The sequence below is a fragment of the Micrasema longulum genome, unplaced genomic scaffold, assembly GCF_059751315.1.
Source record: "Micrasema longulum isolate JH-2025_06_02 unplaced genomic scaffold, ASM5975131v1 h1tg000883l, whole genome shotgun sequence".
Classification (NCBI taxonomy): domain Eukaryota; kingdom Metazoa; phylum Arthropoda; class Insecta; order Trichoptera; family Brachycentridae; genus Micrasema; species Micrasema longulum.
The window spans coordinates 268,353-279,072 of NW_028278075.1; the positions used below are offsets into that span (position 1 = coordinate 268,353).

Consider the following 10,720-nt stretch of genomic DNA (forward strand, 5'->3'; position numbering starts at 1 on the left):
ATAGGGGTTTTTTTTTTTAATTGGTACAAAATAAATTAAATACACAAAGCAATAAAATTCTTTTTAATCTGGAAAAAAAATGTTTCCTGGTCTTCGTTATTTATATTCTGGGCACGATACATTCTCATGAAACTTGGTTTCTTTAAATTGTTTCAATATATTAGATTTTGAAATAAAAATATATTTGGTTAATAGAATGAGTGGTTTTCACCAGAAAGCATAAAAAATGTACGATTAGTGGATTTTTATACATGCTTACTTTTCAAACTAATTTTTGGAGGATTAAAAAGAACTTATCAGTTGATAAAGCTTGAAAAATTACAGATATCTGGATTTTTTCCATGTTTTCTCAAATTTTGTTATTTAGAGGGTTTAATCAGTATATCAACCTTATAAGGAAAAAATCAGAATGCGTTAACAAGGATTTGAAAATAACCAAAATATTTGTTAAATTACTGAAAATCGCCTAATTATGTTTAACCACAAATTTAATGCAATAAAAATAAAGTAAGGTTAATAAAAAAAATGACATTTAAAACTCTCTATCTTGTCAAACTTGAAAATGAATCAAATATAAATATGTTTGGTCTGTAAAAAAACTTTCTCCATTTTAACAACAGATGTCGCATGTTTTCTCCATGCTTTCAATTTCTATAGTTAGCTTTCACACGCGTGCAAAATATAATATTCAAACAAAACATTTATAGAGAATCAAAAATAGCAGTACGTGAATATAAAAGTTAACTACCTATAGGCATAATAGTAAATGCTAAGTATAATGTTAAATGATGTCTTAAACCAAGCCTAAACAGATCATAAGCTCTTTAAATGCCAAGAGTTCTTTTTTTTACAGTTTCGTCTCTGTTGAAAAACCAAATATTTGATTAAATTTTAATGTAATACATTTGCATCAAACTGCTATTAAAAATTAGGACTGCAAAAACACATCCTTATTTTCTTTATTAATAAAATTGAGTTTTTTCATTTAAATTTGTTGCAACAGAAGGGTATTTTTTTTTAGTAATATTTATAAAATAATCAATACATATTGCTTTTTACTTAATAAAGCTCAGCCGAAATCAAGAAAGGGGTATCACTAGAGCCCCTACATGGCACTGCAAATTGAACAAAAACCTTGCTAGAACCTTTCAGAAATTTCTAGATGTAGATTCTGCAGTGCAGATAAGGAAACACTTATCACATCATATGTAACTGGATGCTTTACATCATAAAAGGAGCCTTGTCCTCGGGGAACCACTGGTTAAACCTGAGGATATTAAAGAGCTCGCCCCCTATCTAATACACCATTATTTTACGCATTTAGGCCTAGAGGGGGAGATTCTGCAAAATGTAAACTCTCGCCTTTCACACAGTAGCCAGGCTATTTATTGACCTGGGCTTGGAAAGTGGATTTATTCACGACGAGGACCCATAACAACATATCTTCACAGGTCATAGTGACGTCAGGAGCTTGCATAGCACTGACCCCCACCACTAAGAATAAGAATCAGTATTTAGTTTGCGTTAACCCTAAAGTAAATTTATTATGCTGACCAGTTTAAGATTATAAGTCTTGACAATGAAACAGGCATATTCTAACCCGGTCGACATGTTGAATAGATTTTATTTTAGTGGTTTTACATAATTTAAACAGATAGTACATATAACTATTATTTCTAATATTTTTAAAAATATATGATATCATATTATATTTTAAATAACTTATTTAAAAATGCAATGCAATGTATGTCATAACGTAACAATGTTTAATGAAAAATATTTTTAAAACTGTGTAAGAAATGTTTAACTAATATTATGTTTTATTTTATTTGGAAAACCAAAAATTCTACATACATTTTTATAGAAACCAACAGATATATTTCATAAACTCAGAACCAATAACAGGTTTCCACAAAATTTACAAAGTTAGTAAATGAAATATAATACATGGCATGTTGAGTTTATACATATGAAAATACACATTGTAAAAATAAAACACATTTTTATACAATACAAATATACCATATTCTATCTTTTCAAAATTTATTTCTATATTTTGTGAAAAATGACTCTATCCTAATCAATATATTTAAATGAACCTCTGAATTCACAATGCCAAAGAAGAAATGAAGCTTTTAACCCTTTGTTTATTCACCAATATTTTTCTAGATATTTCTCAAGGGAACTAGGATCCGTGTTTGGTCCATGTCTCTCAACTGGTTGACCATTCTTGTCAATGATAAACTTGGTGAAGTTCCACTTGATGAAACTGCCAAGAGTCCCCCCTTGCTTGTGTTTCAGGTACTTCCACAAGGGCTGCGCACTGTCACCATTGACGTCACCCTTCTCGAAGATGTCACCGAATTCTGCGTTGGAGGAGAGGAGGTGACAGACTATGTCTTCACTACTTCCCGGTTCTTGGCCATTAAATTGGTTACAAGGGAAACCCAAAATCTTAAGTCCTGGAAATAAATAGCAAAATTATAATATTTTTATGAGTTAAATGATCTCTTTTTTAAATGCACCGTCTCTGATGACCTTTTAGAAAGGCCTGAAACAATAACTATCATCATCATTATTTTCTTATCTCAACTAAAAATAGCCAAGTTCTATAAAATAAGGCGATGAGGATTATACTCAATAAAAATATCTATTCTAATGTAGAAAGAATGCACAAAAAAACTGGCTAGCTCACCGTAAAGCAGCAAATTAAGTATAATGTAATAATTTATATACATAAAATAATTAAGGGGATGTAGAAAATAAAATAAATAATAAAATTTAATCATACATATGAAACAGGTGATAAAAAAAGGTAAGATTACCAATGGGGAGAAAAACAGAATCTCAAAACTCATTGTACAAGGGATTGAAGCTGTACAATGAGTTACCTGAAGAAATAAAGGAGATGGAAAAGATTGAAATATTTCAAATTAATTTGAAAAAACATATTATTGAGAATATTTTATAAAAAAATTGTCATGTTATGAAAAGTTTAAATGAACTTATAAGATGTTATGCTGCCAAAGCTGCTCGCGATATTTGCAAAATGTAAGGTGGATATGCTTTGAATAATTTGCTAATTAGTTGTAAAATCCGACGGGGATAAGAACATTCGAGGCGCTGTTTAGAGCTGCTCAGGACAAGGACATATTATATTCTCAGGTGATAGCAGGAGCAAATCGTTCATTTAAGAGATTATGCGTAGTTTCCCATTATATTTGGATATCGATAATTTTTTTTATAGTCGATGTATTTATGGGGAAAAAATAAAACAATTGTAATTGACACCATCTGTTATCTGTTACTAAATCAAATTATAATTTTAAACGAGGAACTTGAATCCCAACCGTCAATGCGCTATATAGCTGCAAAACATGTTGGGATATTGTAAAGCGCCCATTTGGTGATTTTCACAAAAATGGCGCCATATACATTTTCCACAATAATAGTAGCTGCTTCAATAGGTAAATATTATCAACTATTAAATATCTTTATTTAGTCAATAGGGTCTAGAATTCCAATCATCCATGCGCTCAGTAGCTACACGACTTGTTGTAATCTAACTTCCGCTTAAATCAATTTGTTTTTTATTTCGTTTTTTAAAACATTCATTCATTCACAAAACTTCATTGTCGTATAAAATATTTAACAAAATGCAAATAGGGGCTAGATTATAGCCTTAATAAAGCATTAAATACATTTTTTTTTAAATATGATTTTATGTGATGGTAGGGACATTAATCTTACGATACATGTGCCACTCTAGGACAATCAAATATTGCAGTGTATCCAGGAATCGAGCTCGTGACCTCAAGCATGGCGGACTTGTTTCCATTTGATTTCATAAGAAAAATGTTAATTAAAAACCTCAAAACAAAAACTGCATTTGCGATATATTAATTTATTTATCATTATTCCTTCCCCAAACCTGATGGTCCATAGGTCACTGCATTGATGTACAAATCACAGCATATTAAACAAAAAGGTACATTATCATTTATATTTTTTTTGTACTTCAAATGTATTTAATTGTTCGTCTTTTTATATTATGTTAATGTGATATGTATTTTTCAATGATGTTTTTGTTGTGTATGTTATAAATTGTAATATGTATGTTGTTGAAATGTTATACATATTTTCGTCACAACTCAACACAGAACTTTAGTTCCATGGATTTGTATCTCAATAATTGTTACATAAATGTGTTGTGAATAAAGTAAATGAAATATATTATTATTATTGATAACTTATACAGCACCATTTTCGTAATATAATATCTCATGGACGAAAGATATTATTTTTTTAATTTAAGAAAAACAATGTCCTTTGTCCCCACATGCTAAGGATTTATTCAAATGATTTAGAGAACAAGTGGGTTTTAAGTTTCTTCTGAAATATCACTTCACTCTCACAGTTTCGGACCTCCGCTGGGAGAGCATTCCATGCCATAGGGCTGGCGACCGCAAATGCGCGTTCGCTGAATTTAGTGCGCTGTTTGCGTAGAGGTATAATAACTTTCCCTTTCGAAGTAGATGTTGCTGATCTAAGCGTAAGACGTCTGTCAGCTAGTTTATCTGGAATGCAGAGTTCCCTTAGATATTCTGGAGCAGAGTTGTGCAGTGACTTATACATAAGCCAACAGAGTTTGTATTCCACTCTCTGTGGAAAACGTAACCAGTGTAATTACCAAAGTAGTAGAGGGATATAATATGATATGACTAAACTAAGAGATATGACTGGACTAAGAATATATAAAGTTTATATTTGAAGCACTAACTATACATATTTTTTTCTATTATTATTTAAAAATTTGGCGTATATCGAATATTGCATCAAATTTGGTAGAACGAAATTAATTTAATGTAGGTAGTATAGGGTGGGCCTTAAATGTTTACCTCCGTGATGTAGTGGTCAAGACGCTTGACTCACGCACGGAAGGTTCCGGGTTCAATTCCCGGTGAGAACACAAAATTAAAATGTGATTTTTCTCTAGCCTTTGTGTTCTGTGATATAATTCACCACTGTAATTGGGCCTCCTGGCCTGTTTTGGTGCAAAAAAAAGTTTCAATTATCAATAATTTAATAATTGTATAACATTCAAATGTTTTATTTATTTTTTCAGAAACTACAATAAATGGAAATTTTAATAATATCTAAGTTTTAAAAAATGTTATTGTCCAGGTGAGTTCCACCAACTTGTTTACTTTGTGTAAGACGGATTCGCAAATTCTTAAAAAATTTCCGTAGGAAGGCGTTAAGTTCCCGCTCGATGTTTTGTTTTTAACTGATTTATTGCTATTGGATTGTCTTCAAAGACTCATGATTTTTAGTATCCGAAAAAAAATTATCACATGGACTGAGATCCGGGCTTCGTGGGGGCCACTCAATGTCTCCTCCTCGTGAAATGAGTTTCCTGGGGAACATCTCCTTCAAACGGTTGAAGATAGGTATCATTCGGCTTCAACTCTTGCATCAGTGAAATTTTATAGGCTTTTAGATGTAAATCGTGGCGTAAAATTCTTCGTAAAGTGGTCCTCTGATTGTTTAAGGCTTGACTTCTCTTGCGAGTTGATTATTTCGGATTTTTCCTTAGAGATTCACTAACACGCTTAATAACTTCTGGTATCCTCGTTGACTTCGGGTGGCCTTCATTCATTATTCTTACTGTTGAGACGATTGTCTTTAACATTTTGATCAATTCCCGAATATATTTTGCGCTTGGTGCTCGACTTATGTCTTGTAAACCAAAGTGAACCCGGTACATTCGTCTTGAAATCGTCACGGAATAATTGTTTGCGTGATATGTGCGAACATAAAACGCGGACCTCTTTACCTTAAATGGCTCCATGGCGACTAAAAATTCCACGAAGTAGCGCATCTAATGCTACCCTTCGCACCGCGCCCGCCCTACGTATTAATAAAAAAATAACGAAACGAACCGCGAACACAGTGCATATTACATTACAACTTTCTAATTTCAAATATTGTTTGTAAATATTATTATTTAGCCACTTATGGACTTTTTATGTCTACCAGTTTCGAGGGCATTTGTCTCTTTGTCGGGATACTCACCACTTCCACTCACTACACTGACACTTATGACGAAGAGATGGGCACGTCTCGCAACCGGTAGACATCAAAAGTCGGTTATTGGTTGAACAATTATATTTACTAACATTTATCAAAATGTTTGACAACAAAGTAAATGCTTTTTTTTAAAAGAGAAATACTGCAGTCCATAACATTTACTCAAATATTTCCATTTTTGGACCATTTCCTAAAAGTCATTAGCAACTTGTGCTGGAAAAATGGAGATCGAGTTGTGGCAGAGAGGGATTTGAGCCTCGGACCTTCGGCCCGTGAGTCCGCAATACCACCACGGGACCACAACCCGGTTCAAAACACGGTTCTTTGAACATAAAGAATTAAGTTTTTATTTTATATATTTACATAATATGTTTACTATTTGGCTACGCATTTCCTATGTTTTAAAAAAATTTATTTATGCTTTATTAAGTTAGTTCATAACATCTCAAGAAGATGAGGATTATATATTTTTTAAATATGTATTCTAATGTAAAAAAAAATGCACAAAGAAATAAGCTTGCTCTCAGTTAAGTATAAATAATAAAGTATAATAAAATATTTAAGGGGATGAATAAAATAAAAAATTAATAAAAAAAATTAACTAACAATGTCATACATATGAAACAAGGGATTAAAAAAGGTTACCAATGAGGAGAAAAATAAAATCTCAAAACTCATTGTACAAGAAATTGAAGCTGTGCAATGAGTTATCTCAAGAAATAAAAGAAATAAAAGGATTTTTAATATTTAAAATTAATTTCTTCTCGATCTTTTTTTATTTCTGCATCCATCAACATTCGCATTGTAAATATTTTTAGCTGTTCTTTGGCTGTCCATTTGCTCTACATGTCCAAACCAACGCAGAGCTCCTTTCTTGATCAAGAATATTACTCTTTACCCAATCTAATCTAATCATTTAATCTGTAGTATTCTTCTTTCGTAATCTTCCCATGTTTTTTTTAAAATTACATATTGAGAATGCGTTTTTAAATTTAAATATCTATCTAAGTAAACTCCGAGATACTTTATTTCATCCACAGAATTTTAATTAAAATTATCAATATTAATAATCCTTTGGGTATATTTTTTCTTTTAGGATTCATATATTTCATTTTTGCGATATTCAATTTTATTTACATATTTAAATACATAATTATCTCTTTATATTTAAACTAGTGCATCATCTGCAAAAAGTTGAATTCTACAATATTTTAGAGATAAACCGATTTCATTTTTTATATACATGATAAACAATATAGGCCCTGGCTCTGAGCCTTGGGGTACTCCTAAATTATTTTCTGTTGGATCTGAAATAATACTATTTACTTTCGTTACTTGAAATCTGTTATTTAAGAAGCTCTAAAACCAATAATAGCATTTCCTTTTACTCCAATTATACTGATTTTTCTTACATTTTTGTACGACCAATAGTCAATGTTCTTTTTAAATCTAGAAAAACCGCTAACACATATTTATTTTTGTAAATTTCTTATTTCCTGTTATCAATTATTGCAAAAGTCAATACACATTAATGATATGGACATCAACTTATCTTATCAGTTATCAGAAACACGAAGATATGAATGTATGGTATTACAATGGACATAAGTTATAATTTTTTTTAGTTTTATCAAAAAATGCATTGAAAAACTTTTTTTTTTTCAAATGAACACTCATTCTACTTGATTACAAATTATATTTAATAAGAACATTATTTTTTCGCAATTTAGTTCCAGTGACAGGCCATAGAAGAGATGGAACGAATATAAATGTCTTGAAGAAATCTGAAGTAAGGTAGGAGGGAGCGAAAACTAGGTAGAATAGCCAGAGACAAGAGCCAATAAAATAAACTCTTAAAGGAGACAACATTCTACCGATGAATTAGAAGCCGAAGAAAAGAAAAATAGTTCTAGGGGTGTAATTAATAGTTATTTTAATAGAGCAACCAAGATGAACGCTTTTTTATAATCTCACCCCCTGCTTTTTTATAATCTCACACCTTTTATAATCGGTAAGAACTCGTCACGTGTATATTATTTTACTCCTTTTCTGAATCATTTCAATAAATCGTTCACATTTGTTATAAAATGGTTCGTTTACTAATAAATATTTAAAACGAATTAGATTTTACATAAATTAAGCGCTATTGCTTAACATCGGGCTAAAATAACACCATAAACTAAATCCATAATAATAATTAAACGCTTAAATTATTCCCGTAAGTATAAAGTTTGAACAGTAATTAAAACAAAAGATAATCATGTCTCTAGAGTTATAGAATATAAAATTATTAAAACTCACCTTAACCTTAAGCGATTATTTAATTTTCTAATGTAATAAATTTATATTTTTACGTTTTTTGTTCCTAACTTAAAAAAATATTTTAAAAAATCTATCATAAATATTATTCTTTTATAAAGGTATGCGTAAATTTGTTGAAATATTTTTTTTTATAGACAAAAAATACTTCACTGCGTTTATAAGATTAACCCAAATATTTAAACTTTGTGCCCATTTTTTTGTCGTAAATTTATTTATGATAACATCGATATTATTTATTTCCTACTATTTTCCGATTATTTATTTTATAAGTTTATTTTTTTGTCATCATATTTTATCATCGTTCCCTTTCCGCACTTTATGGTGCATATAACACTGCATTGCTTAACTAACCGCAGCGTATCTAGATCATTTTCACATGAAGGCAAGATGTTCAGTCTTACGCTTGAGATGCCAGTTCATCATCATCATCATCATAAGTTCGACTGCTTTGGGTGGACCATGGCTGAACCCAGGAGTCTCCTTCAACCATTAACTCCGGCTAACCATTCGACCGCGAGACGGACGTTACCATTTTAACTTAATATTTATTTTTTAATTAGTTCGTATAAAAATATATTTAACAAAGAATATATTTAAACATATAGGCGGCCACCGTGGTGTAATGGTCAATACGCTTGACTCGCGCACGGAAGGTACCGGGTTCGATTACCGGCGAGAACACAAAAATTAATTGTGATTTTTCTCCTGTGTGGGTGTTGTAATTCACCAATGTATTTGGGCCTCCTGACCTGTTATGGTGCAATTTTATATATATATATATATATGTATATATATGTATGAAACACCGACAAAGGGTACCATTAAAAAAATGAAATTAATAAATTAGATGAAGATATAATGGCAATAAGTAATTACATTTTAAAAACATTGGTTACCTTTAGATTCTCCATATTTTTTCTTGAGCTCCGTCAATTCTTTATAGTTAGTAGCTGTCAAACCGCACTTAGAAGCTATATTCACAATGATACACACGTGTCCTTTGTACTTTTCTAAACTCACATCATTTCCTTTAAGGTCCTTAACTGTGAAATCATAGATTGATTTCGCTTCCTTATAATTGATCTTTTCCATTACGAATATTACAACAGCTGATCACCAATGATTACTGTAACGCGGTACACACCAACTTAGACGAAGCTCTTCTTCAAACTGCTTTTCAATACAAAATATTTTGTAAATACCCACGTTAAGTAATGGACATACGAGTGTATTCATATTATTATCTCTGTGTTTGCTAAGATTACGTTCGACAGACTATTACTATTGGTTGAGGCATGTTTGGACTTCGACCAAACGTGTGAATCAGATGATTTCGGTCTAGAAGTCTTAGGAGTGGAATAGTCATGCTGATTTAGATGTTTACATAATTAATATTATAAGGTGCTAATAATAGGTAAGACAGGGCCGCGGCGTAGTTGGTGAGACCGTCAACTTTGAAACTAGCGTCGCAGATTTGATTTCCACCGGTTGCAAGAAAAAAAATGAGAAAGATTTTTTTTTCAATTGGTCTAGATGCTATGATGTATTTTTCATAACCTCCTTCCTCTTCCTCTTTCCCATCTGCTGTCAAGCCTCTAAATAGAAGCTTAGTGGGTTATTCCTTTAAAAAAAGGGAAAAAAAGGCGTGATCTCTGCAGTACATCATTTTCATCAAACCCTTATCTACACTTGGTGGTGCATAAGGCACTGCATTGTTAAATCAAATTCTGCTTATCTCCACATCTGCTACAGGAGGATAAGGAGATCTGTCTAACGCTTCATATGTCATTCCAGGAACAGTGATATACGTAAAAACACTCCCTCTACATACCCGAAAGCCGTTTAAAAGTGTTCCAATCGGTTTCGTTCTTATATTTATAATTATGGATAACGCTCAAATGCAACACTTATTTTTTTTCCAATATTATAAACCGTAATTTTAAATGGATTTAACTTTATTTTATTAACTGTCCCTTTCACTGTGAGTTTGGCCAATTATATAGAGGGCTTTTATTGGCTTTTATTATTCTTTCTCATGACCATATTGCAAACACGAATGGTAGCATGTGTGTTTACTTATATCAAATTCAATTACTAAAGTCGATCTCCATTATTGTATGTTAAATATTTTGATTGAAAACTATCATTAAAAACAAATATTTTATGTCAACCATCCCTGAAATCAAACTCGGTCTCTCAAATATGATAGGCGAACCCGCCAATTACTACGCGACGGGGATAATAAGAAAATACTTCTTATTTATAATTTATATTTATTTTTAAAGAACAGTATATTACTGACTGTGTT

The 10,720-nt window shown here is 31.3% G+C and overlaps 1 protein-coding gene across 1 annotated transcript; it reads right to left on the reverse strand.

Annotated features, from left to right (window-relative positions):
* Positions 1-1,779: 1,779 nt before the first annotated feature.
* On the reverse strand, positions 1,780-9,585 carry Gtpx (phospholipid hydroperoxide glutathione peroxidase Gtpx). The gene is made up of 2 exons (XM_088231412.1): positions 9,309-9,585; positions 1,780-2,462 (listed from the first exon to the last, which is right to left on the reverse strand). Exons 1-2 carry the CDS (start codon positions 9,502-9,504, stop codon positions 2,152-2,154), a joined length of 507 nt encoding a protein of 168 aa, XP_088087538.1. The 5' UTR covers positions 9,505-9,585; the 3' UTR covers positions 1,780-2,151.
* Positions 9,586-10,720: the final 1,135 nt, after the last annotated feature.

Excerpts from the sequence above, each read along its gene's own strand:
- Gtpx (XM_088231412.1), bottom strand. The coding sequence starts at position 9,504 with ATGGAAAAGATCAATTATAAGGAAGCGAAATCAATCTATGATTTCACA. Across the intron at positions 2,463-9,308 it reads AAAATATGGAGAATCTAAAG|GACTTAAGATTTTGGGTTTC; the intron begins GTAACCAATGTT and ends ATTTATTTCCAG.